Source organism: Neodiprion fabricii, chromosome 6, assembly GCF_021155785.1.
Source record: "Neodiprion fabricii isolate iyNeoFabr1 chromosome 6, iyNeoFabr1.1, whole genome shotgun sequence".
NCBI classification, from domain to species: domain Eukaryota; kingdom Metazoa; phylum Arthropoda; class Insecta; order Hymenoptera; family Diprionidae; genus Neodiprion; species Neodiprion fabricii.
The window spans coordinates 26,927,506-26,954,922 of record NC_060244.1 but is presented as its reverse complement, the minus strand read 5'-3'; the positions used below and the strand labels follow the sequence as shown (position 1 = coordinate 26,954,922).

The 27,417-nt window shown below is 40.9% G+C and overlaps 1 protein-coding gene across 13 annotated transcripts in view; it reads left to right on the top strand.

The window, feature by feature from the left end:
* Positions 1-27,417, top strand: part of LOC124185676 (atrial natriuretic peptide receptor 1) — a 136,436-nt gene that overhangs the window by 14,386 nt on the left and 94,633 nt on the right. For 8 of the 13 annotated variants that reach the window (XM_046576675.1, XM_046576676.1, XM_046576674.1 and 5 more), the window contains 2 exons: positions 29-203; positions 3,560-3,768. In XM_046576675.1, coding sequence (XP_046432631.1) covers positions 29-203; positions 3,560-3,768 — 384 coding nt within the window. Of the gene's footprint in view, positions 1-28; positions 204-3,559; positions 3,769-18,494; positions 18,880-22,274; positions 23,685-27,417 lie in introns of those variants that run through there. The other 5 variants (XM_046576669.1, XM_046576668.1, XM_046576666.1 and 2 more) reach the window with 5 other exon arrangements.

Sequence of the window (27,417 nt, the reverse complement as noted above, 5' to 3'; positions counted from 1 at the left end):
AAGGTTAAATTCCTTCCTTCAATTTCAGCCGTCGTCGGAAGGGTGGCAAAGTTTCTCGGGGCTCCGTTGATCACCACGGGAGGTTTCACCTTCGATTTTACTCAACGAAAGAAGGAGTGCAGCGATGAGTATTACATGACGCTGAGGACGGGAAGCCTGGCTTTCAGGGATCTGAGTAAATTCTTTATCGCCATTATGGACAGGTGAGTAATTCACCGACTGTAGGATTCTTCTTCTTCTTCTTCTTCTTCTTCTTCTTCTTCTTATTACTATTATTATTATTATTATTGTTAATATGAATATTGTTGTGATTTTTCATTTTTTCGTATCGTGTTTACCTCGGGGAAATTCTTCTATCGAATTTAATATCGCGTTCATTCTTATTGCGTGAGGTGAAATTCCGGACGGGTCGTTTATTATTATTTTTTTTTTTTTCCGGAACGTGACACACGTATGGACAAAACGAATATCGAAGTCACGCGTATGTATAAAATACACACACGAGCCTGAAAAATTAATTCCGGTGATAATTTAGGGGAAGAAATAAGGAAGAAATTATTCTCAGTGAGGTGCACGAAAGTTGTAATTATATTTGTTCGGTTAATTGATCGTCCGTAATTGACGATGTAGTCGAATGGAAATGATGATGATAATAATACTGAAATCGAAATTATCAATAATAATTATAATTGCGCGTTCCAATCCAGCGTATTGTTGCCAATGACAAGGAAGAAAAGGTTTTACGAGACAACCGACGCAGTGTTAAGAACGGAGGTTAAAAATACATTGGAAGGAGGAAAGGAAAGAGAAAATAAAAGCAACATGTTTGTCAAACGTTAAATATTCTATAGAGGCAATGATATATCCAGTATTCATTTATATTTTACAGAGCGTTGATAAAAAGGTATTTTCTAATGCTGGCGGTCGAATTTCCGGGATACAGGTACACGAATGTGTCTCTGTGTGCAATATTACGGAGGTATTTATAATATCACAACGCCGCGTTGTCACGAAAACACGGCTGCGGATCAAGGCACTTCGAGTTAACACCTCATACGTATCGCTCCGGCTTTGTAAGATAAAGACTTGAGATTTAGATAGGCGGGTATAAGGTATGCCTGTCACGGTGCGCATGCCGCGTGTCTATTGCGCTATTTAAAATTAAAGCAACGCGCGAGGATCCCGCTCTGCCGTTTTTTAATCGCTACCGGGATTCTTCTACGCCTGTCATATATGTACGTGTATATAATGTTGGGATTATAGTATTGTCAAATACTCGACGGCGTTGAATGCATGTACGATTAATAACGTGTGCCGAAAATAGGAAATTTTTATATTTATTTTCATGAGATTTTTTGCGAGATGAAAATACAAAAGTTTAAAATACCGGAATCGCGAGGCCAAGCTTGGATATCGAACGATGCTTGAATTTATTCGAATCGTTTCAGGATTGTAGAAAAATCTAACAGATTTGTTCGATTTCAATCTACGATGACTCGCATTTTATTCGAAAGACAATTTTCAACAAATTGTGCACTGAAACAGTTTTGTTTTTTCAATTAATCTGGGATCGTTAAGTATAGAAAGATTGTGTCGTAACGAAATTAAGAAATTAAATGTACATCAATTTTCGGTCAATCAATCCGTAGATCTTCGATCGAAGGGTACATAATCCGCGGAATGACGGGGACAAATTTTGCGTTTAAACTTTTCGTTTTTCTTCAATTACTCGCGAACAATTTTCGGAATCAAAGGGGTCAAAGGGGACAAAGAGCAAATTAAAAGGCTACGCAGAATATCTAAGGGACACGCGAAACCAAAATGAAAGCTTGGAAGGCGAGGCTCGTGTCGAGGGCTCAATTTGACGTACGTACGATTAATTCGCACGCCACGGACACTCGATCGCTGCATCGCCGGTTAGAATTTTCGCGTGTCCGCTCCTTCCTCGTCCAATAATTATACCTTCTTTTCTTTATTATCCACGAGATCGATTTATCTACGAAGAGATATCACGCGAGAATTTAGGCCTGACACGACCAGAATTTATGCATCATTCAACGCGACATATAGCAATACAGATATGAATAACGTGTGATATAAATAAATATACGAAAATAGATAATTAAAGATAAATAAGAAACATTGTTCGTTGAGTATGATCCTGTGTCGTGGGTTTTATTATATACATCCACGCATCTACACACCTATGTGTAAGCGAGTTGTGTGTGGATGATATTATTATTATCTGATTACACGTGCAATACAGCGCGTCTATGAAAATCGTTGTAAAAATATATGTACGTGTTACCCTTTGATCATTTTGAAACGAGGGTTGCGTTGTTTCGTTTCGTGCTTTTTTCTTTTTTTTTGTTATCATAATCACGCTTGCTTACAACTAGTCAGCTAATCTTTTTTTTCGCGCATTACACGTGGTTATATACCAATAAGTACCACACGTTTCTCTGCTTTTCGCGAATTTGAATCCGTGTTGTATATGATTTTTTTTTATTTTTCTCCGCTCACTCCGGTTCGTCTGTTTTAAAAATTAATTCGAAAATCGTGAGCGATTCGGCGTCTGTCGTATAATATGAATTATAAATATTAGGGTCTGCAGCAGTTTGAGCCACGGAATTGTATACATCCCCAGCTTTTACATACATGCATGCATAGGTATATAATATACTAGGTAATATTTATAACCGAAAGATGAAATATAAATATACGATATCACCGCGTGATTTCTCACTGGGAGGTGTTGTTTTCTGCTGATTTTTTCTCTTCTTATACGTCTGTTTTCTCAAAGGAGTTTATTTATCGACTCATTTATTACCGCAAGTCTCGCAGTGTACGTCCGATATAACAAAACCTCTATAGAATCATTAAACTCGCTGTTTGAATTCTACCTATTTGCCTTTACTCAGAACCAGTGATCGATGTCCTCGACGAGATGTGCGAACGCATACAAGTTGGCTAATAAACACGTATGTGCACATATGTGTGTGTATATATATATATATATACATACACAATAATATATATTTCACTTCGGCATTCTTATCGCCATCGCATCTATTTGACGTATCCGTAATTTATAACTCCTGTCGTCGGTATTATATTTAGATATTAAGATCGTTAGGGATTTTGCGGCAAATTCCACTGACGTAGTGACCGAGTGTAGTACGCGTATACATGTAATACAAGTAACGTGCCCGGAGCGGCATCAACGAAACAAACCCCATTTTTCAGTATGTACAATATAACGCGTATATAAGTAGAGCGTTGTTCATTACCTCGTTATTTAACCAATTAAAAAAAGCGTTGCGCAACAAAGCGCTTGTGACTTGGTTATTGCATGAATAAATCTCTAACAATATCGTGCAAGAAGAGAATATCGTTGCGATGGAGAGCCGAGAGATTTAATCGTTATGTAAAATTTTAAGTCTGGATAAAACGTCAGAGGATTGATTTGTTTTTTATTTTTATTTTTTTTTTTTTAGCGAAACGTAAACGAACAAACGAATGACACGAAAGGGAATGAAATGTTTTTTTTTCAACGCAGGTACAAATGGCGGAAGGTTCATCTTTTTTACGTGACTAATGGTCAGACCAAACTTGCTGGCAAACACACGTGCCAATTGATGATGAAATCGATGGTCGAGTTCGTTAAGAAGAGACAGGACTTCACCTACGGTACTTTTGACGCCGAGACAACGTCGCCCAAGGATTACGCCGAGGCGCTTCGTGATCACGTTGGAAACAGCTGGAGCGGTGAGTCGATTTTTCAAATATTTTTACACTCCTTTTTTTCTTAAAGTTTTTCCCACCTCACCAGTTGGTGAGTATATAAATTATTATTTTATCGTTACGTATTATACCTTGCAGAAAATTAAACGCGTTGAAATTTTACTCGTGAAAATCTCATGCGGTGTATATAAAATAATTTGTAAAGAGTATTATAATATTTATATATACATATGTATGTAATATGCCAGTTTTAATTGCCGAAATCGTGTTTATTTATAATTAATTATTCTCCTAAGGCTCCAGAAAAATAACTCAGAGCGAAATTCAACTCGCTTTAGGATGGAGTCTTACAATTTTTTGTCTCGTTTTGACGGACAAATTATACCCAGTTAGTATTTTAATTACGGAGCAGGTGCGAGAAAAGCTTCTTGTTATTATTCGTAGCTGTTGCAAAATGATTTTTCATTCCGAATAAAATGTTTGGACTCAATTATGGCGAATTGTAAACCGAGTTTTCGTCTCATTGTCTCCGCTTCTTTGAGTTTACGTTGTTTCAGTGATTGGTAACGTTACCGTACAACGATGTTCGTCGAAAAATTTTAATTCAAAAGAAATTGATTTTGTAAAATATATCAGTATTGTTTGGATTTGCCACAGTTAACTTGAATTTCAGACAATGCTAAAAAAGTTAGGAAATAACGATAGTTTTCAACAATTTTAAATTATATTAACCTTGCGAATTTTCCCCTCGTTTTATTTCACAGTTAATACACAAATGCCAAGCTATTTGAAACGGAAATCGTTTTTATTTTTGTAACTCTAGGAATCTCGTTCGTTATACTCCACTGCTTATCGGCAAGAAACTTTCTTCTATTCAGTTTTAGATTACACGTATAGGAAGTCAGGAAAGAAATCTCCTGTAGACATAGGCATAGGGTACATTATTTAAAGTCAAAGTTTTTCCATCCCATATCCACACTCAAGATCCTCTCTGCAATGGCAAGGATTCATTCACCTAATCATTCGCCAATGCAGATCTACAGGATAACGATCTTACAAAGTTTGATTTTCGCCTGCTAGTTTTATTTCTCCGCATTGTCGAGTTATTCTTGAATACGAGTGCGTTACTGGCAAAGCTTATCCATGGTAAGAAAAGAGCATCCGTCCATTCTTCTCCAAGTATAATAATGGAAGTGAAAAGAATCGAGGTCAGCAGCGATTCGTTACGTAAGTTATTCAACCGGTCAAAGTTCGAGGGTGGAAACTTTACTTTCGAAACAATTTTGCAGTGGTTTTGTTTTATCATATTTCGGCACGATATTCCGTATTAAACTCAGGAAATATAGGCGACACCTTGTGTAACGAATGAGAAATGAACAGACGAGCACAATTTAGCGGAAAGCACCCTCGAAGCGAGTTGAAGAGCCCCTTTTGCCGACGACAAAGATCTGGTTTTCTCGTGCGTGCCTGCTTAACGTTCCAACCTTCAACCTTTTCACCCCCTGAGCCGGCGAATCGTGGTAACTGAAGGCTGGATACACACTCGTAACCCCGTAAGATAGCTCCCGCATAATCTAGTTGCTTTGAACGTTTATAGGTCCGGGCTTGCGTCAAGCTCGCGATCAAAGCATCGTAGCTCCGGAGCTTTCGTTGGATTTACCAAGGAACGGCTTGAATGACTATTGAAACGCGAATTAAGCAGGATGCATATTCCGACCGTACAGCTGGTCCTCTGAATGCACTATTTTTTCACCTTTCGTCCCATTGGCAATATTGTTATACCCTTTTTTCGTCGAAAATGTTCGTGTTTTTTTCAATTTGCCAAAGAAGCAATTATTCCTGTGTCATCACATTTTATTTTTCTTGCAAGACGGAATTGATTTACCATTTCTTCACATTTTTTCTTCTTCATCCTAAGAAAGCATTCTTTCTGCTTCTCGATTCACACGGATGTGTATCTTGCATTTTCGATGACGATGGATACCGTCGGTTGCTTTAAAATTATTGTAAAATCATCGTATTGACGACAGTGCGAAATTGCCGCGCGCTAATAATTCAGCGAATATTTTCACGTCTTTGACCGGCGAACTCGTGTTTATTTATACTTTTTTTTTTTATTCAATATAAATATTTCGTCGAGGTATTCTACTTGAAAATCTTTCCTACAGTATTGTAAGCTTGAATCTTCCACCGCCGCACCTGAATGGTTATATCTGGAGGAATTTTCCTTGATTAAATTCGCAAAATTTTTCGCCCGTAAAAGGTCGCATGTATAAAACACAATTTGAAGAGGGTGACGTTTGCGAAAAGTTGCTGATGGAACGTTTTATTCAATAATATGTATAAATTTTTTTTGCGAACCCGGCAGTTTTATTGTCACGGTAATACGGACGGTCATTTGAAATTGATTTATATTTATGTATCGAAACGTACTAAACACTCGGGCGCCCTTGCAAATATTCCCTTCACTCCGGGGCGCGATATAGATTTGTGGCGATAAAAAGGAAACCGGTATTCGAAAGAAACAGGGCAAAAGCGTCCCGGAAAATTCTCTAGATGATTTTTTTCTTCCTCCTCTTATTCTCTTCAAAAATTAATCCTATAAAAGATTTTGCGACCGTGAGGATCTATCGCCGTAAAAGATAACGCCGCAGATCGTTTCGAAACGGATTTGAATCCAATTGCGATGAAAACTGTACGTTGCTATAAAACGCAAGGCTCAAACAATGCCTCATTTTACCTTCTTCGCCGTAATTCGTTCCGGTTCGTTATTATCTCGTTCTACCGATGCTCCGAATTATCTATTTTTTTTACTTTTATTTTTTTTATTTATTCATTTCCTCCTCCTCGCCTCGTATTCCAGACGCTTTTCGTTCTCCGTCGTATCTCACCTCACGATCGCTCCCAAGAAAATCCGGAGTAATGCCCAAGGCGACAGTGAGTCGCGTTTGAGGGTTTCTAAGTGGTTTTAGTCAACGCTTGGAACTCCGCGATTCGCAATTCTGCACTCGTTCGCATCACTGCACGTTCCAATTTACACGGTGTAGTCAGGAGATCGTTTATCACGCCGCCTTCATCCGTATCCTTGACACCTTATACGTGTATAGACTTTGTACAGATTACGAATTTGTACCGGCACTGTGAAATTTGTCGCGGAAAGTTCCGCGGGCTCGCGAAATTGTTCGACTCGACGAACTCGCCGTTTAATTACAAGTTTCGTCACAAATTTCAGACTACGTTAATCACAGCTACAATTCAGCTGATGATCCGTTAAATATCATTGTTTTGTGTAGTTTGGCGAAGCGGATTATTTGATGCCGGTTAACGGAATATTCGTCAACTTCGCGTTGAAACGTGACTTTACCGCTTTAACTTTGCGGTCACTTGTGCCGGTCGTATATTTGACGGTGAAATCGGGATTAAATTAGGCATAGAATCCGAAATTCCGTGTCTACCGTTACGTCCTTCATGACCGACGTATCCCATAATCAATAACTTCATTATACCGAAGGTAGTTCGATGCTCCGCAGTCCTGATGACTACTCTGCATAGAGATCGAAGTTCGCGACGTTAACACCTCGATATTGCGGAGAGTCGAGTTAACGAGTCAAAAGTGCCGGGTCCGAATTTATCAGGCAGATAATTACACCTGGTTGTACCGATGGGAACAAAGTAGAGGAATCCCCGCAGAATTTTGGCCGGCCCAACTTTTCACCCAGACGACGGTTAATTGAACCGTCGGGTGAGAGGAAAAACGGTTCGCGCTATTTAGTGGCCGGTAATAAAGTTGGCGCCTTTGGTCGGCTCGTTCTCATTCAAAGCTCATCAAATCCCCGTTAAGACCCCGCGTTATTACCTGTATTATATCGGTAATTGAACCTCCGCGTACGCTTTAATTTACGGCAAAACACGGAGGGTACTCGCACTGTTTGCCGTAGCCCTTGCAAAGTGCTTTTCGTGAATCGTGATCCCGAATCGCTGCTGCAGGCTCGACGAAAGGAGCGAGCTAGCCGCGGAGGTTTGACCAAAACTTTCCAGCTAGGATTGTTCGGCAACTACACGGTCAATATTGGCCCACCGCCAAGAGTTGGGTTCGGTTTCACGGATCGGCTCGGATCGTTGTTGGCGCAATCGGATCTGCGGATGCAGGTGAAGCTTTTCCCGTTTTCCAAACGCCGCGTCACGTCGAAGTCGAGGTTATCGCTTAACCGACGAAGGAGCTACTCGTCGGATTGGTTTATTCAAATAATCGAGCTCCGACATGGTCGATGTAGCCCATGGCTCTCCCACAGGCAGTTTGCTCTTCCGACTTCCAGGCTGTGAGTACAGGCTTTGTTGGCTTGATTTGGTTGGGTTTCGGGTTGGTGTGTATAAGCTGGGAGGGGGAGGCGTCCCATCGACTCCGACTTCGCGAACCTTGGCTATGTATGGCCTCTGGGTACGACGAGAAAAACCCAAATTCCAGCTTAAACGAACCCATTCATTGCTTACCCGTCGACCCGAACCACGTCGATGAAAAACCTTGTGCAATTTTCCGACGGACACGATCAATGCCGGATGCTTCCTCTGTCCTTTTCAACCGTTCGGATCAAGCAGACGCCATCTTCATTCAGCACGTAATGATGATTGGAGGGATATTTTCACACGTGCGGTAGATTTTCTCACTTTCTGCATTCCCCGGGTCTCCACATTTTTTCGCTTGTTTCAATCCAGCTGATATCATCAAACAGTCTTCCAAATGCGTGTGACGTATCGTCCAAACTTCGAAAGATACGAAAGATACTTTTCGCTTTTGGGTGGAAACTTTTCTGTCACGGGAATGAATTTACTCGGGAGCTGTTTTGACAAAATTCGATCGTTTAGTGGAGTCTTGTGATTCAACCGCTTCCACGTCGTTATACATTGACAGCGTGTCAAAATCTGCTTAGCTGATCCTTTTCCAACCTCGGCTTTGTGCTCGATGCTTTTCGGCTACTGTTCCTCACGATTACTTTTATCATTAATTATGCAACATTCGGCGAAGAGTGGGCGAAGTAGCATTTGAACGACAAACGAGCCTTCGTGCTTTTCGTGTCGTGGAAAAAGGCTTTTCGTCACTCGCGTAAGGATAAATTTTACATCGGGTACGTAATCGTTCCTAAAACGCCTACGGGGTTGAACGTAAGCACGTGTCTACCTACCCTACTAAAATGTCATCTGTGGAATTTTCGCGTTTGTGATACACGGGAGAGGGAATTTAACTTTGATCTCGCGTTGCAGACTCGTTACTCAATTTCGGGAACAATATATCCTGTTTTCTTTTACAAGAAACGAAGAAGGGAATAAAAGGATGAAAAGGGAAATACAGACGCGATCGTCTTCGCTTTGTCGCAGCTGCGGCAACATTTTTTCTCATCCACTCTCTCTTGTCTCCTTTGAGAGAAGGCTGCCTTAATTCTATTTTCGATTCATATAAAAGGTATATACGGTTACCTCATCGGTTCGGATATGATTGGAGAGATTATTTCAGGAATTATCTACGTAATTCGTACCGGGGATACGATATATTCCGTGACCTTCAACTGCCGATCTTGAGAAGCCCGCAGGCTTAGTTTCGACCGTATATGGTTACAGGCATAAAACGTGTTCGGATAAACGAGTTCCTGAAATCGCCTCCCGGCCCTAAGAATTAATACGTTACGCGTTTTCACAATCGGTTTACGCGACGTTGGTTCCGAGTTAATTTAAGGCTGTTACAGTTGCGTGAAAATCCTTTAGTCGTACGGCGCTTGGATAATTCAGATCGACGTTAGTTTGGTGCTCCAGGGATCTCCGGTAATACATAAAATCTGTTGGATCGCAGCTGTTGGATTGAAATATTTGATAATGTCGGCCTGAACAGCGTGCGCAGTAGTAGGTTAGGGTTTCTAAAAATAGTCTTGATGTATTATATCAGTAAGACATTCTCTCGTCGGGTAAACCGTTCCTGAAGTAAACACACGTGGATCGAGCTTTTCAGATGAACGAGCAACTCGAGACGTTGTTAACATCCGAATAATAAGCCGTTAAAACGCTCGAGTTCGTTTTTTCTTTGCCTCTCTTCTCTCTTTTCGCGGTTTTTTTTTTTTTTTTTTTTTTTTTTGTGAAATGTTCGATTGGGTGAACCTTGAGAGTGTAGGAAATAACCGTCTGAAAGGCCAAGAAGCTGGAAAAATGGTCGCGATTTGAAATACCGTATTCATCCCATTTTGATATTTTTATACACCGAATATATTTCGTCGTCTCGAGAAGCTCAATTTTTCGTCCCTCTTTTCCGGCAATGTATTATGCATGGAAAAAACCTGCTCGCTAGGCGAGAGTTAAGCTTCGTTACGTCGAGAAAAATACATGGCGGGAAAAACGAAAGTGAAAAATGTTTATCTCGCACACTTTCGGTATATCGAAGTTCAATATGTTGACTAAGAGGGTTGAAGTCAATTCGTTAAGAACAGAAAAAAAATAAATAAAAGGAAAAAGGAAATGCACGGTTTAATTCTAATCTTGCGAAATAATTAACGTCAATGTTTCAAACCTACATGCATATTGTATATTACACATACCGTGTTTCTCGATCAAGTTCTGTAAGCTTTCTGTGAATTCCAAAGTACCTCATTAACGAAATCTTTGTGAATTGTTCTGAATATATTACTTTAGAAACAAAAATCAGAGCGGTTTCTATTTGTTAAGTTCTGCACCGTTCTCGCTCCGAAAATTTGCCAGGCAGAAAAACGAGATACTTTCTTCTTACATAGCCGAAGTTGGTCGATCCTGACGTGCCAATACAAATACGAATATGTACTTCGAAACCTGGGTGAAATTTACGAAGCGTGACGAAAGGTCGAGGATAGCGTGTACGATAATACGACAAAGCTGAACAAATAAAATGGAAAAAAAGAAAAGTTTTCCTCCAAATTGAAACATGCGTGAGCAGAGAGTCGGCTTTCAGATGTCGGGCAGTGTGCGAGCGAAGGAAGTCGGGTTACCGGATCAACAGCTAAAAGCTTTTATCGAACAATCGGTACTTACGATTCGAATGAAACTAGACTGCGGATGCCACGACTGTTGTACGCGAGAGAGGAAAGAGGAAAGGGAGAGAGAGAGAAAAGAAAGGAAAAAAAAGGAAAACAACGGGAAGAGATGCGGGAGGATTTGTTTCCAGACTCGTTGAAAGAGAATCATGCGATTACGTGACGCGACAGCGAATTTCACAATTCGTCGATACTTTTTCCTCATCTCGAAAGTTCTGTTCTCACTATGACGCGAGAGCACGTGAAATTTGTATGTCGAGGGGTTGTCGGAGGGACGTCGCGGTGACGTTTCAATACCTGGGGTTGCCGACATCGCTGCAGGCATATTAAACGCAGTCAGCTTATAACTGAGGGACAAAAAAAAAAACATTGCATCGTGAATTGACTGTGCAAACAGAGGCGTCGTAATATGTTTAATACGCAGAGGTGGAGGTGCGGTGTCTCTTCCCCGTGTTTTAACTCTTCCGGTCACGCAATTCAGTTTTTCAGTTTACCAGAAAATGTGAAAAAAAATCAGGACTTTCCGTGGAATATGAAAGAAAACGAATAACGGGACAAGTGCGAGTAGGATTCGCGTTCTGAGGGTTTCGTACAAACTTGATTGTTTTTCTTTTTTAAGCGGAGTTTTTCCTTTACTTGAGCCGCGAGACATTGCTGCTCTCTGAATTTCATGGTTCTTGGTCAACGGGAAGTACCCTAAAAGTTTTGATGAGTTATTCCGCGAGTATTAGAACATGTGACGTGAATGGGCAAAATTTTTTACACCGCCAAGGGACCGTAGACCCTGGTATTTGACATTAATTTCAACTCGATACCCTGAACCGTTCCCGAGGAAAAGGGTCTCGACAAACGGGCAGACAGATAAGGAAATGATTCTGTAAGGGTTCCGGTTTTTTATTTTTAAGGTAGGGAACGCTAGAAATGACAAAACAAAAGAAATGAAAAAAAAGAATATAATCCGCGAGCGAAAGCGTTAACCCCGGCTTTTACATTCTATGGACACAACAACGAAGCTCTCGAGTATGCAGAGTCAATTTCGTTTACAAGTTTGGTTTATACTCACTCAATATTAAAACCTGCTGAGGGACTGGTTTACCCTCGGAGATAATTTTTAGTGACACTGATAAATCGCGGAGCCGCTCTCTTTTCGTCAGCCTCGACTATTCCGCGTTCGAATTCAACGACCGAGTTGACGTCGATTCGACGCTGGAGTTCGTCGCCGGATTCTGACGATGCTTATTCTATAACCACAACGATTTTATATATATACAAACTTGAATATACCGTGTCAGGATGATGAATTTCAATTTTTACCCCCTCAAATATATCCGATATCCTCAGCAGCACGCCAATGCGGATCTGCGTAAGTTAAATTTGAAATATTTACCTATCGAGTAGACTAGACGGTGCATCGACACTTGTTTATTTTCGCAGCTAATGAACCCGTGTTTTTCTCGATAACACGTGATAACGTTGAATCGTAGTCGATAATTCTTCATTTTGCGGATATCGTTTGATCTTCACGGTTTCGGTATATTGTCTTAATCGTCTAGCACTGATAGGCACGTCGTGCGATCGACTGCTTCTTAATTTAAGCACCTCGATCGTTTGATTTCGGATTGATTTGCATTTTTGACGATGTAACGAAGCTTCGAAAAATGTCATCGTTGCGCTTCTACGAGCAACGTTGTTATTATGACTAGGGCAATATTGAAATAACAAATCTGCGAGCGCGAAGATCAACAACCGATCTGCATGTCCAACGAGACGAGCCTTTGTAAAATAAGGAAAGAAAGAAAGAGCAAATTACACTCGAAGCAAATAACCGTGCAGCCTAATTTACCATAGATTACCCTTTTCATTGACAAGTCGTGTACGTGACGAATGAATGTTCGAACGTAACGTCACAGATCTTGACCGATATTGACTTCCGATCGATTTTACTCTTTTCTTTCATCAGTCGGCAGACCTGTTGAACTGTATATATATATATATATATATATATATATATATAGTTTCGGTGTTTGCCAATTACTTGAAAATGTTCCGCGTTCAAAGCAGAGCAGCGATGGTCAATGTTTGACTTTTCCCTTGTACAAAATGCGGGGTTGGATAATTTGGAGAGAAAAAAAGAAACCCTCAGGCAAGCATCAGCTGGTGCTACACCTTCATTAGGTCTCGACGAGCACCGGCTGTTCAAGAACGACGTTGAGAGACTGATCAAGCTTGCAAGCTCGTTTCTTCCTTATTTCCTTTCGTTACTTTCTACAGCAGACTCACTGTCACTCCGTATTATTATCTCTTCGCGTCCGTACTTCCTGACTCGCGACAAAATTGAGCGGAAATTGGAGTTCGACATGTGGCGGAGGGATATACGAGCAAAGAGAAGCTCGAGACGAGAATCGTTGATCGCGAGGCAACAATTAGACGCGGATGCGTCTCAACCCGACTCGGAAATTTTGAGCAACCGGCAGTCCTTTCCCGAACCCGAAATTACCCCCATAGACAAACCTCGCGGCTGTTTCTTCAGTGCTGACACGTAGGAACGCGGGTTATCTGACAATGAGGGGAAATTAGCCTCACTGATGTGGAAAATCTGTGGAACACGATCGAGCTCCAGAGAGTTGGATCGGGGGGTGAAACACGATGATATCCGGTGTATTAATCGGACGGACCAAAAAGCTTGGGAGCGGAGCTCGGAACTACTCGGGAAGTAAACTTGCGGGTTGGCGGTTTAACCGAAGTAATTTGTGGGTTCTAGTCTTGAGTTTCAATAAGGCTTAATTATACCGATGCTGATATACGTGGGCTTGAATCTGTGTAACCATTTTCAACGTCCTCGTGAATCTTGCTGATTGAATTCTGGTCCGGGACGAAGCTTCTAGCCGATCGACGCTGAACGCTTCGTTCAATTTCAATTTTTTGTTATCGAGTTACCGAGGCTTATGAATATTAAATATTACAAAGCTGCTGACTATTAAAACTTTATCCCGACACGAATAAGCACGTTAGGTATATTAGACTTGATCATCAGCCTTGTCGCGTTGCGGATGATTCCGTAGCTTAGTGAGCACGTATTTCTTTGTGATTTTAATTAAAAAGTCTCGCTCGGTCAATTCGAATCGAAGCGAAGTTTAAGTCTTGCATTTTATAATATACACACGATGAGGCGGACGATATGCGCACTTTGGAAAACGATTCTTCAGGTACTTCGTTATTCATGAAATCGATCTCTGTACAGAACAAGAGGGCTTCTTCTTCTTCTGTTGGCATAAAAAATTCTAACAAAAAGAGAATTTCAAGGGAATCTTTGATCATCCTTGAGTATGCTTTTCGTCTTTTCCGCCTTCCTTTATTCCCGAACTCCATTGAGAAATATGTCGAATTTGAAATACTTGTCGCTAGTGTTATTTTTTCTTTCCATTTATTCCTCGCAACTGAAATTTCTACCGATCTTTGGTACTTGTCGAAGCTGGCTTGAATTATTTCCGACAGTTCTTCAAGTGCCTTTGCTATTCCATTAAGTGATATTGATTTTATCCTAGTATATATGTACGATATATGTATATATATATATTATATACCCATGCAATATATCCATCCAAATCTACAGTAATAGATTATTTGTGTCGAGAAAGATTCTTTTCATTGAGTCACGCAACGAGCGTGCATGATTGATTTATAACATTTGTGCCTGCGTCCGTGCGTTTGAAGAGTCCGCCATATACTTCCACCAGTTTGCAAAGTTACTCAAACTGAATAAACATATTGAAATACGTAAACAAATGATGCGCTTGACGCACAGGAATATTCTACATATACCTACGTACGAACTAGAAAAAAGATGTATACGTATATTTTATGGGTGGGTGGTTGATGCGAAAAATTTGGCCGATTCGCTTGATGGACAGTCATTATCAGTACGTGTTAACATATATATATATTATATACCGTAATTAGGCGAGTGGTCATGACGACGGGCGAGATAGCTGCTGAAACCTAAGTCGAAGTGTTAAAATTGCAAGCTGAATGGATCCGCTGTAATGCTGATTGCGCAGAATTATTTACGGAACGTCATAAATTATATGCTGTTGTTGTCGTCGTCAAAGCGGTTTATCACCTTCTTCGGAGTCGTGACGAATTATCGTCAATATCTTCAACATTGAAGAGTATCGTGAAAAAATTGGCGATTGATTTTTCATTTGGTATATGTTTTTCATTTCGATCGGACGATTCTTTGAATGTTTCGAAATTTTTTTTAAAAACCTTGTTTCACGCTCTGGTAATTATTCGCAAATTTTCACAAGTATAATCTTACCTACCGTTTGATTTGAATCCACTTTCAAAAGCGTGCAGTTAATTGGCACAAATCGTGAGAAACTCTGCAGGTTACATTCACACGTTATAATTGGAAAATAATTTGTCACTTGTGTTACATACTCTTATCTTTGTGAAATCTATTTATAGTATAACCGTCGTACATACATTTGATATCTTTTTGTTATTTATCCGTACTATCGTTATCGATGATGACTCGAGTCTTCGGTTATCGATATCTTCTCCGCCCCGCGTGTGTGTAATCAACACGTCTGTCGATACCCGTTACAAATGGCAACGCACACACTCGAGAAACTGTGTATGTACAGACATTCGCTTACCTGGGATTAACCCGCACCGTGGTTTCTCTCTTTTAGCTCAAGGTGGACTCGACTCGCCTAGAATCCAACCTTAAAAGGCTTTTCGCCGAGCTCGATGTTCCCTTTGATGTGGCTCAGTTTCACGGGCGACCGCTAATTACTTTACACGCGTCGCTCTCGATGCATCTAATTACACGATGCATCAGGTACAAAGTCCGCCGGACGCGCTTAGAATGGCCAAACAGAATTTACGCTCGGTGGTCTTCGACCTTGACCTTGAAGTCCGGCAGTCCTAACTGTGTCGGAAAATTCAAATCGAAGGTTGATTACTTTTTTTTTATCAATCGTGCATAAAACCTGATCGTCAACTTTGTCGCTCGTAGAATCGTTCGGCAAATTTCGTCGAGCTTTCACGTAAGGAGACTGTTTTACCGATCGGGTGAAAAGCTCTGTGAAAAATTTATCACACCTCTTATCGACCGTCGATATATGCCGGACGTTAAAAGCTCAGGACGTACCGGCAAAAGCTCGCTAACCCTCGGTCGATAAGAGCCGCGAGTTTGACTTTCGAGTCTCTATGCTTTCGGGCAGAGAACGATTTATCCTCGAGCTTTTACCGGCTGAAGGCTTTTGGACTCGCGATAATGTACAGTCTGCAGCTTGAGAGTAAAGTGGATTTCACCTTGCGAGCGTGATTTTTCTTCGAGGGTTGAAGTGGTGTGGAGTTGGATCAAAAATTTTAGTTTCGGATTTCGCACAACTTCGCACGGTATAATAGAAATTTCGAGCTTGCAGGTTTACTATAAAAATGAAACTCAAGTGGACTAAAAAAGTGAGGGTTGTTTTTTTTTTCGTTTCCAATGTGATTGGGTGCAACGATACGTAAATCTTGACAAAAGCCAAGCGATGTAAACAAGAAAAATAGGGTTGGGGGGTCTCGTTGACAATTTAACCCCCGATGTATTACCGTTCGTGTTTTTACCGATGTTTTTTGTACTACTAGGTTAATGCATACATCAAAAGCACAACGTTATTCCCGAGGATTAAAAATTAAACGAAAAAGAGTATGATAAATGGGGTTCCAGGCAATTACACGTTTTTTTTTTTTTTGTACTTTTTTTTTTTACTTTTCATCTTTTCCTACTTCCTTTCCTCTACGTGGAAAAATGCAAAAATCTTCAAAGAGAGTAAAAGGAGGAAAGAAAAATTGAGAAAGAAAAGATTCCAATTTCAGCTCCTTGAGTGAATTTCGTTTCGAGAGATTCCGAGCGCGGCAACTGATCGCTTTTCTTCGCTCAGGTGAAATTTCCACAGGCAACCTGAGTCAGCGCGTTTCATTGCCAGATACGCGATAAAAGTTTTTTAATTCTCCTCTTGTTTAACCCCGCCCGCTAATTCGCAAGTTTCGCGTGCCACTCCTAATAACAAAGTGCCGCCAGAGAATACTTTGATCTAAAAATTATCTCCACGAAAACTAGCGTCGATATAGGCAAGCACCAGCTATTATTAAGACTTAGCAACACATGTACGATGAAGTGAAGAAAAAAAATTCACCACCAAGTTTTTACGTTTGCGCGCGTTTGTGTGTTTTCATATAATACGCAACGTCGATAATTGAAAATTTGAACGATAAGTTGGCCATTTTATACCCGCCTCATCCTTTGTGGTACCAAGGCATAATAAGAGGTAATTTTTCCCCCGTCACTTCTTTCGATAATTTTTCCTTTCCACCCCGTCGACAAGCACCGATTAATCTGTAGAAATATATAAATTCGCCGAGGCGGCAAGCGAGAGGCGCAGCTTATTCGCGGGACTGCTTACTAACAAAACTTGAGGGCTGCTGTCGAGCACATAGGCATGTATACTTGTACATAGGTTGGGGGAGAATTCTTACAGGGAGTATCTAACCCGACGGAATTCATCAAACTCTCGTGACAAGTATTCGTAGGCGATAAATTTTCCCCCTGCCGTGCCTGCGAGATTATAATTTCCCGCTGATATTCTCGCGCCGGTTTTCCAGGACATTCTTACATAATATAAGAGGAACCCTCTTAACCAGAGGGTCGGTCCAATTTCGCAATCGATTTTCCGACGGATCGAATTACTACGCGGCTGAGAAAATCTACAAGCGTATAAATTTAATCGTTAGATTACGTGTATATTTTTCGCATCATCCTTTCACCCGTAAACGCGAGTCGCTTTAATATTCTCGGAACAACGACAATTTTTCCCAGCTTTCCGTCCTTCGATTTCAAACCCTCCGAATTCCGTGACAATCAATGTGCGTGCGGACGGAATCGGTGAACGAATCGATTTTGCGGTGATGAAAACGAGGGTTGAATAATGAAAGAGCACCGGCCACTTTTCCCTCCCAGTTACGCGGTCATACGCGCACGAACGTCTCGAGCTTTGAGGGTTCCGATCATCCGCCTCCAACAACGCCGCTCACTTTCTTCCCCCGGAACAGCCGGGGTGTTCAATCGGTAAATAATACACAAGGATCGGCAGGCTTCATTCAGAGAGTACAAAGTGAATGACCGCGCTTTTTACGGCGCATGCGCGCAACGCGGTTTGGCGTACGAGCGACGATGACGGCGGGGAGGGATGAAGGGGAGGCGGGGGGGGGGGGGGGGGGGGGGGAGCGAAGTGAGAGGCGTCGCGCGCTTGCAGCGACCGCGGATAGAAGAGCGAAACTTGGCGGCGAGATTCCCGCGTCTCAGTTTCAACCGCGCGGTCTGTAAGCCCGCTGCAATAATGTAGCAGTGACTGACGATCTGCCTATTTAGAGAGAAGGCGCGACGGAAAGACTAGGGAAAGAGAGGGGGAGAGAGAGAGAGAGAGAGAGGGAAGGAAAAAGAGAAAAAAGGATAGATTCGTCACACGGGGTTGAAGTTTGATTTTATTCTTAATTCTCGTATATCGGGGGTTGAAACGAAGTGCGGGTTTCTTTTTTTTTTTTTTATGTATACACATATGTATTTTTATGAATAAAATAAAACCGAGAAACGGAACACAGAAACGATGGAAAAATAAGCGTGTTTTTGTTATTTTATTTTATTTATTTTTTTGTACGATATAATGCGACAATGAAAGTTTGTTTTGTCGCAAATGGCGAGGTATCGGAATAGTGTTCACGGTTTTTTATCCTCGTGTCGTTGGCTCGAAGTTAAACCTGGATAAATAAGTGATTTTTATCTAGATCTTCGATTTCGTTCATCGTGTTTCGAGAAATTGTAATTTTTTTAAATTCATTTCTTATCAACATGAAATTACAATCTTGTGAATTATTTATTCACTCCTGTCATCTTCGAGCCGCGATATACGCGAGTTTGAAAAGTGCAAAACTGATTGTAATTGGCAAAAAGTATCTGTGCAGTCAATCGGTGTTTTTATCACTTCTTCTTCGCCGTTTTATTGCTCCAAAGAAACTTTACTCAGGCGATTTGTCAAAGGTATTTTATACGTGCATGAGTGTGATAGATTGTGATTATATCTGAAAATAACGAAGAAGCTTAAGAGGGAACAGAATTTTCTGCTTTCAAGTTTGTCGATAAAATTCATTATTCACGGTGTAAGGAGACGAGAAAAAAGAAGAAAAAAAAAACGAAAACGATTCAGGTTCGGTTGAAAAATTTGTTCGCTTCTTACCTTTTGTATTAAAGTCTGAAAACGTGTCCAGTAGATGAACGAAAAAATAAAAATAAATAAATAAAAATTATCTGTCAACCAAAACATTTTTTCGTATCCTTGAAACGCGCGCGTGGCTCTGCGAATTGTGCAGAATACTTGGCTTGATTCTCGAGTGTTTGTGTCGAGAGGAAATAGCGAGCAAAATTATATATTTCCCAGTGAGCGTATGTAAGCCGTGAGATAGAGAGCGAGAGGGTGAGAGAGAGAGAGAGAGAGAGTGAAATCTAATGGGGTACCATTGACTTCGAGATATTTCGCGGCGGCGTTATTATTCCAGAATCCAGATCCCCAGCCTCCGTCTGTTCCCGTTTCGTTCGCGACAGTCTTCGGTAACCTCGCATAACTCCAGGGTGATTTTCACGGTTTGTGCTTTCAACCCCTTAAACTTCCTCCTCGCCGCCTCGACGCGATTCCGACTATAATTTCCGCCGAGAAAGATCGGGAAATAGAGAATGGGGTTGGAGTAAAAAAAAAAAAACGGGAGAAAAAGTGACGAAGGTGAACAATAATTACGTGAGATTAAATTCGTTGCTCGTTAATCGAGACGTTGAATTTTCTTCCATCAGTGAATAGAAAAGTAAAGTAATGACGAAAAGAAAAGAAAATATTATTCTTTGCTCAATCATTTGTACGCGAATTTATCTATTTTCTTAAACTCTTTAGGCCCGACTGTACGCTCGATGCATCTTCAACTGCGGTTTCACAAGCGGCTTGATTAACCCCAGCTGTGTTTTCTTTTGCGTTTTTTATTCCGTACGCGTAACTTCTCGCCACGCGTAACGCCGGCTACTCGATATTCAAGCCCCGAACTGAACTGCTAATTTTTTATCGGCTCTATTACAGAGTGTTGCGAAAAGGGGTGGCGGGGGTGGTCTTCTTCGATTATCGCTGGTCAAGGATAGCCAGCGAAAGAAATAGAAGTGGCGTAGAAACAGGGGGCGGAATACGGGCAGACGGGAGAGTGAAAATATAATCATAAATGAAGCTGAATCGAGCAATAAATTTAACCAGAACCGGGAATTCAATTGCCAGTCTATAACGGAACCCGTTCTCCGGTCCGAGGAAATTTAGGGGGTTTTCTATCTTCCGAATCGTCCGGATTCAGTTTCGTGTCTCGTGACGGGCTTTCGCTCCTTCCGAACACGACCACCTTATCCTTCAGGGCGAGGGAACGATGAATATTCATTAGTTCGCGTAATCAGGAATTTATTACGCCTCTGTGAAATATACATAATATTCGGTATATCTCGTTGAAGGAACGAGAGACTTGCGCGGTAGTTTATAAAATAAAATTAAACAAGACGCAATACGGAGAAGATGAACCAAGAATTTATAAATAATCGATTTCTTCAACCGTGGGGAACATTTTCCTCAATGCGCCAGGTTTCCGTACTTTACGCGACGTCGAATCGTTCGATCATATATTTCTGCGAGAGAGCCGCGCCTCTAGCGGCAACGTCCGAACTAATCGACGTTCTGTTCTGTTGGTGAGAAATCGTCGATCAACTATCGTACCCGAAGCGAAACGTTATAGTTTATTTCGCTTATGTATTACGATAAAGCGTCATCCGCGTCTGCAAGTTCGTTAAAATTTTATTATCCCTCTCGTATAAATTCATACATGTGTAACGATAATACGCGCAGCGTTGTGCAGTTATAATTTCAATACAAACAATGAACCAGACATGCGCTTTACGTTTCACTCCGGAAGATCATTTTCTCAGTTCGCGTATTATTGCCAGCGGAGACACAGAACTCGCCCGTTAATACGCCCGCTACTTTTGCTAATGAAAATTAATTTGCCAAGTAATCTCGAGACGTTTATCTGCTCGCCCGCAATTCTACCGCGTTACATTTATTGTATCGCTAGGATTTGCAATTGTGCAGCTTTCTTACGATTCTAACGACAAGGATAAACACGATTTTCGCGCTGCAGTGCAAAGGTAGAATAACGTCTGACGTTAATTTTTTATCTCATATTTCTTGCTCGTATACGGGGTGTAGAATAACTCGATATTCGCAGGGATCGGAAGCCGTAATATATTTATATACGAATCGATCGTGAATTTAATTTATCGTCCATTTCTGATGTTTACTCGAACGAAGAGGGGATAAATTTTTGTCAAAGGAGCCGTTTTCCCTGTCCTCGAGATCGGGCGCCGGCTGATTTTTATCCTCATTTTTATGCTCCGAGCTTCCGAAACCGAACCCTCAGTTCCGCGTTTTCGTAATCGTTATCGCGTTGTAGTATGCCGGAAGATTTCGCAGGGCGATTGGGTTTCGGAAAGGCTCGCCGTACGCGTGTGTGTGTTTTCGGTGCGCAGCGTGCGAATCAGAGAGTCGAGAGCCGCGACAAGCGAGTGTACGATAAAAGTTGAACAATAATTTTGGGAGCGAAACGTTGCAAGGGTGCGTGGAAAACGCGACTCCACGACTTTCATCGCGATCGGTATGCGTTCGCTGAAAAATTAGAGGAAAACGTTGACTGTGAAATTGTCGTTGCGGCCGTAGGATAACAACGTATTAAACATGCGTAAACAATTCACAAGGATATCAATTTCCGTAGTGTTTCGGTTTAATTTCCGTCTCGCAACACCGCGGGGTGGTTGAAACCCTTATTACCAAGCTTTATGCAGCAGCGATCTTTCTTCCCTGCGGGCAATTCCCGCTTCGGTTGTTTCTTCATTGGCGAAAGACGTGGCTAAAAAGAGACGTGAAAATCGGTATAAGCGGGGATGCAGGGACAAAAAGGGAATAAATAGATTGGGGAGTATAAAAAAAAAAAAAAAAGTCTATCAAGCCAACCACCAGCTGCGGACCGTCGCTGCCGATGATCGACTAGATACGGAACATGCGCCCGGCTATCCACACCTGTCTAATCGCCAAAAAAAAAAAAAACAGAGTAGACGATAGGGCGAGGGGGGAGAGCTGCAATAAATAAATAAATAAATAAATTGAACGATAAAAGAAAAAGAGACAGAGCTGTTATGCTAATACGTTTTATCTAAGCCGATCCGATCGCGATTGGAGGAAATCGATGGCAGGTGGCCGGCGTAATTTTGTTTGATGAAATTTTTTACGCCCGAGGTAAAATTAAGGTAACGACAACAGGTGAATTCGCTGAAACAACGCTGCGCGATGGTGTGAAGAAAAAAAAAAAAAAGAGAGGGAGAAAAAGATGCGTATGTGTGTGTGTGTGCGGTATGTTTGTACGGATAAAGTCAGTGACAGCTATTAGGCGTGGATGGATTACGACTCGTGTCTCTCGTTCGGGAACGAATCAATTTTACTCTCTGAACGTTCGGAACGGGTGTTGGTGTTTAAATTCGGCTGATGAATGAATTCTTGTTGTTGAGCGCGCGCGTTTTTGCTGTCTTACACGTGTGCTGCCTCGACAAACTTGATACTGAATTTCGTTTCTCTCTTCTTCTGGTCCGTCAGGTCTTCTGAACTTTGAAATTTTTGAAGTAAGGTAATCGATACGCGGCCGTGCGAGTGAATCGTACTTGCGTGCGTGCGTGCGTGTGTGTCTGTGTTTGTGTAAAAATTAATTGTTGTTCAAGTACGCGTAATGACAGTGACGTAACTATCTGTATAATCTGCAAAGAATTAAACGTAAATAAATAAATTAATTATTCTAATTCAATATGTGGAGTGGATCTGTGATTTATTTTTCGATTTTTTAATACCTGTAATCGTCGCTTATTCGTGAATAATAATCGTGCTTCGAAACGAAAGTACAGTGGTATGTTCACCGTGTACAAAGAATTTCAACTAGCGACGAAGAATCGGAATACAAACGAATCGTAAGACGAAATTATGATTTTGAAATTGGGGAACTTGTACGCTTGTTAGAAATAAGAAAAAAAAAAACGGTATACGCTAAAACAATAAATAAATATACGTACTCCATAGTGAAATAAAATCGATGTTTGATGAAATAAGATGATTGAAGAACGGCAGTGATCGATGGTGTAAAATTGCTATGAATAATCACGGGGGTGAAGGTACAACGTAAAAACTACCCCGAACGAGACAATCATGAACGATAATCCGAATCGAATGGAAAAAACAACAACAATGAACGTGACAACGACAATCGTCTAGGTCCAGGATCGATTTGTCAACCCGATCACCGATCCTCACCGCAAGTATATTTATGCCTGTCAATAAGTTCGTCGGTCAGGCAGCGAAGATCGTCTAGAAATACAGGATCAAGAGTTCTTGGATCGTGCGATCATGACTCGCGCAACGCTGTCGAAGATCGTCTCGCTCGTCTTCTCGATCATCTCGATCCGCGCGGCTGTCGTCGAGTCGGTCGTTATTCACGCGGACGGAAACCGCAGCCTCGGCGTCGTCAAGCTCGCCGTGATCGCCCCCCAGGATTCCCACCACGAGCAAGCCTTGCCTCGCGTTTTGCCCGCCGTCCAACTCGCCGTGAAGTTCGTCGAGTCGCCGAAGGGCCCGCTTCCCGGTTGGACGATCAAAGTCGATTACAGGGACTCGCAGTGCTCGAGCACCTTCGGGCCCCTCGCCGCCTTCGATTTCTACATCAACAAGACCGCAGGTCAATTTATTCCGATTAATCGTCAGAGAGCTTTCGAGGAAAAACTCGGCTATTCCTTGTCATTTTTACACCTTTGAAAATCGTCAGCAGTTTTCACACGATTTTTTTAACACTCGGTGGATATTTCGTGATAATTTTGAGCTCTGGTTTTTAGTCGCTTGTTGCTGATTTAGATTGATAATTTTGGGAACGATTTTCATTTCCTTTCTTTGATCACAAATTGATTGAAATTTATTTTAAGGGTTATTAATTATACCAGCGATTTTGATGGGAAAATATCTTGTCATTGAATGTGAAATCATGTCGGAAAGGGAATTTGTTCTATCGTTCAATCAGTTTGTCCAACAGATTTATATTCGATTATAATACAACCGCTTTAAACTATAATTGACAGGTTTTTTTTTTTTTAGATTACAGTACAAGTTTGATTACAAGAAAGATACACAAGTTATACATATACTTGTATAGGATTGAAATCTCGAACGAATGTATATTTTGCGTGAGTTGAAATTCCGTGCAAGCTCGATCGTCGTTTCCGGTTACAAAATGCATATTAAAGTACACGTTGCTCGTGGTTACAGAGCTAATCAATTTCTTCGTTGAAGATAAAAAAAGATCGTTAATCGAGATATTAAAAATATCCCCTCATTGCGGTCGATTCATCGAGTCTGTCGATCACGTTGCAGGATTGCGTTTGATATCGCATCACGGTTAAACGATTTCCAGACGTTCGATCTTGACCCTCGAGCACCGCGAGTGGGAAAAAGAAACAACGCGAAGAAAATAAAGAAATCAGGAACGAGTAGTCCAATATGAAACAAAAACTAACTCGATTACGTGCCAATTAACGAATCGCCGCGATTTCGATCTCGTGCCGTTAATACACATTCGATTGAGATACGTAATCAAAGACACGCAAACTTCTGTCACACGATTTATGGTAAATCGCGCAATTGAACACGGAGAAAAGATGGCGACGTGTGTAATCGGTACGACATATCTACAGTATATCGTCACCGTATACGTATTGGGAAAATCTATCGACTGCAGGCAGAGATATGCTGACTAACCAACGGTTATCGCCCAATTCATTGCAATTTGTAAATCAGCGCACACCTTGCGTTGCAAAAAACACGTCTCTGCCCCTTCGTTTCTCCCTGCGTCAAGCTCGATAAATTCTAAATCCATTAAATCGATCGATCATCGTCGCCTGGGTATATCTGGTATGCTAATGCCTGCACGCCGATGCCTCATCCCGTCGAATCATGTAATATTATATTTCGAGATATCAGGTATTCATCGAGTGGAAATTGTTCGTGTACACACGGATGTTTTTGGCGTATCGTTTATCTACCGAGATATTAATTATATTCGCAAATGAAAATATACGATACGATTATATCGTTCTTTGATTTCAACTACGGGATACGTTGTTTCTACCTTATAATTTTCTCTCTCTTTCCCTCTCTCTCTCTCTCTCTCTCTCTTTCTCTTCTATTTTCACAGTAAACGAATGTATTCGCAGCAGGTGATCTGAGGAGCCGCAGCCTTATAATTATACACGTTTGATGACGGAATTTAATCACTCGAAGTTACGCGTAAAGTGAGACTAAACGTTTCGCGTTACTTTTTTTTTTTACTCTTCTTCTTGTTTCGAGAGTTTCACTCTTGTAAAACATGTTATATTTTAAACGCTGTGTTAACATGTCTCCCCTTACGTCGAAGTTTGCTGTTATATCTGTGTGTACGTACATATATTGTATTGTATACGTATACATATATATACACACACAGGGTTCAAGAAGCTCGAAGCCTCTCACGAAATTTTGACCAGTTCCAATGTATAATTTACAAGTAGATTAGAATTAATTGAGGGAAATTGTCTAGCGGGGAGTAAACCAGTATAATTATTTTAATTGCCTTTTATAGTCCCTTATACACTGCTGCTCCTCTAGTCCGAACCGATGTTTCGTTATTATTAGTGTCGTTGTTATTATTACTGATGTTGTTTTTTTTTTTTTTTTAAATTATATTTATTACTATCGTCACTATCGTTATTATTATTTTACAAGTCGTTCAATTACTAGATGCAATCGTTATCGTAATCCTGATTTACGTTGTGGGTACGTACATTTGTCATAACTCGCAAGACATTTGATATATTAGTTTGTTTTCGTGTTACAACTGTGTGTTACGGGTATATCTATACATACAGGTGTATACCGTCTGCGTATGATCATTGTTCGGTAAATGAAATTCTGTCGGGAATTTACGTTTCTGTATAATACGGCAGCTTGTGTCGCGAAGAGAAATCCGTATATTGTAATATATACGTGTGTATGTGCGTGGAGAATTTTATGGATTTCTTATCGCTGAAGAAATATGACAAACGAGTTTAATTCAGGATCCCTGAAAGAGGCAGACGTATGTACGATACGTATATGTATAAAGCGAGCGTGAGAGAAAAAACTTGGAGATGGTCGGCGAAGGCTTAGAATATCAGATATCAAAGATCGAAATTTCCGAAACACGACGATGATAATTTATACACGCAGCAACTGTATCGCCGTAAGGCTTGTGTAAGAAATGATTTTTGCAACCCACTCCGTCGACGCGAAGCTAAGAGAAAGAATGAGAAACAAAATAAACTAAACCTCGAGGAAGATGAATTTTGACGCAAGATCGTTATTTGCGATTTGTCTGTTTTGTTTTTTCGAAAACTTTTCAACGCACAAATTATCGACGATCACGTGAATTCGAAACAATTCGTTGACCAAATTCTCATGTAACAACGGTTTGTCCTTGTTGTGTGACACTCGTGAAATAAATACCGCTGCACTTTAATCTTGTATCGCAGTGTCACGTTTTCTTACAATAAACGGAACTTCCACGCCCGTAACACTCTGACAGATTCGGGGCGAAAAATTTACTATTCGACGCTCGATGTTCGCTCTACGGATGAGATATTTGCCACTTGAGACGACGGAATATCTGCATTCGAGTGGCGAAAATGACAATAGCTAATTCACCGACGCCTGGCCTTGTCCTCCATTCGCTTATCGCGAATGTTCTCTTACGTCTGCAACGTGGAACATGATTTTTCTTCTTGGCGTCCCCCTCGTTTGCTGTATTTATATATATATATATATACACACACATATTATACGTACATTCTCGCAAAACAGACGACTTCTTTTATCATCATATTCCACGTGTGCGAAGATTATACCATGAACGACGTAGTCTTTCATACGTAGGTACCAACGTGTTGTAAACCTTATCTTCGTGAGGTTTGTATTTTTTATAACAGGTACGGAGTTCTTTATTGATATTTAATTTTGTACATTTTTATATCTGCGAATCTGAGCAACGATTTTTTATTCCTTCTTTCCAAAAAACAAAATAAAACAAACAAAAGATACCGAAATCTATCAGAATATCCGAACATTATTTATTACGAAAACATTCGAAACGTGTTTCATTGGACAGGAATTTTCAAATATCATCGAGATACTTTTTTTTTTCTCCGAGGAATCGATTTTTCGTGAAAGTATATATGTTACAATGGTAGAGAATTTTTTGCGAAAAGGTTGAGAATTTTGATCGTCAAATATTTTGAAAACTCTTCTGTACGCTTTGATCGCGCATAAGTTCACGGAAAATTGGCCATTTCCTTTATTGTCCCGGAGACCTGTGTACTATACCACGTCTGAAACATCAAAGACGTTACATG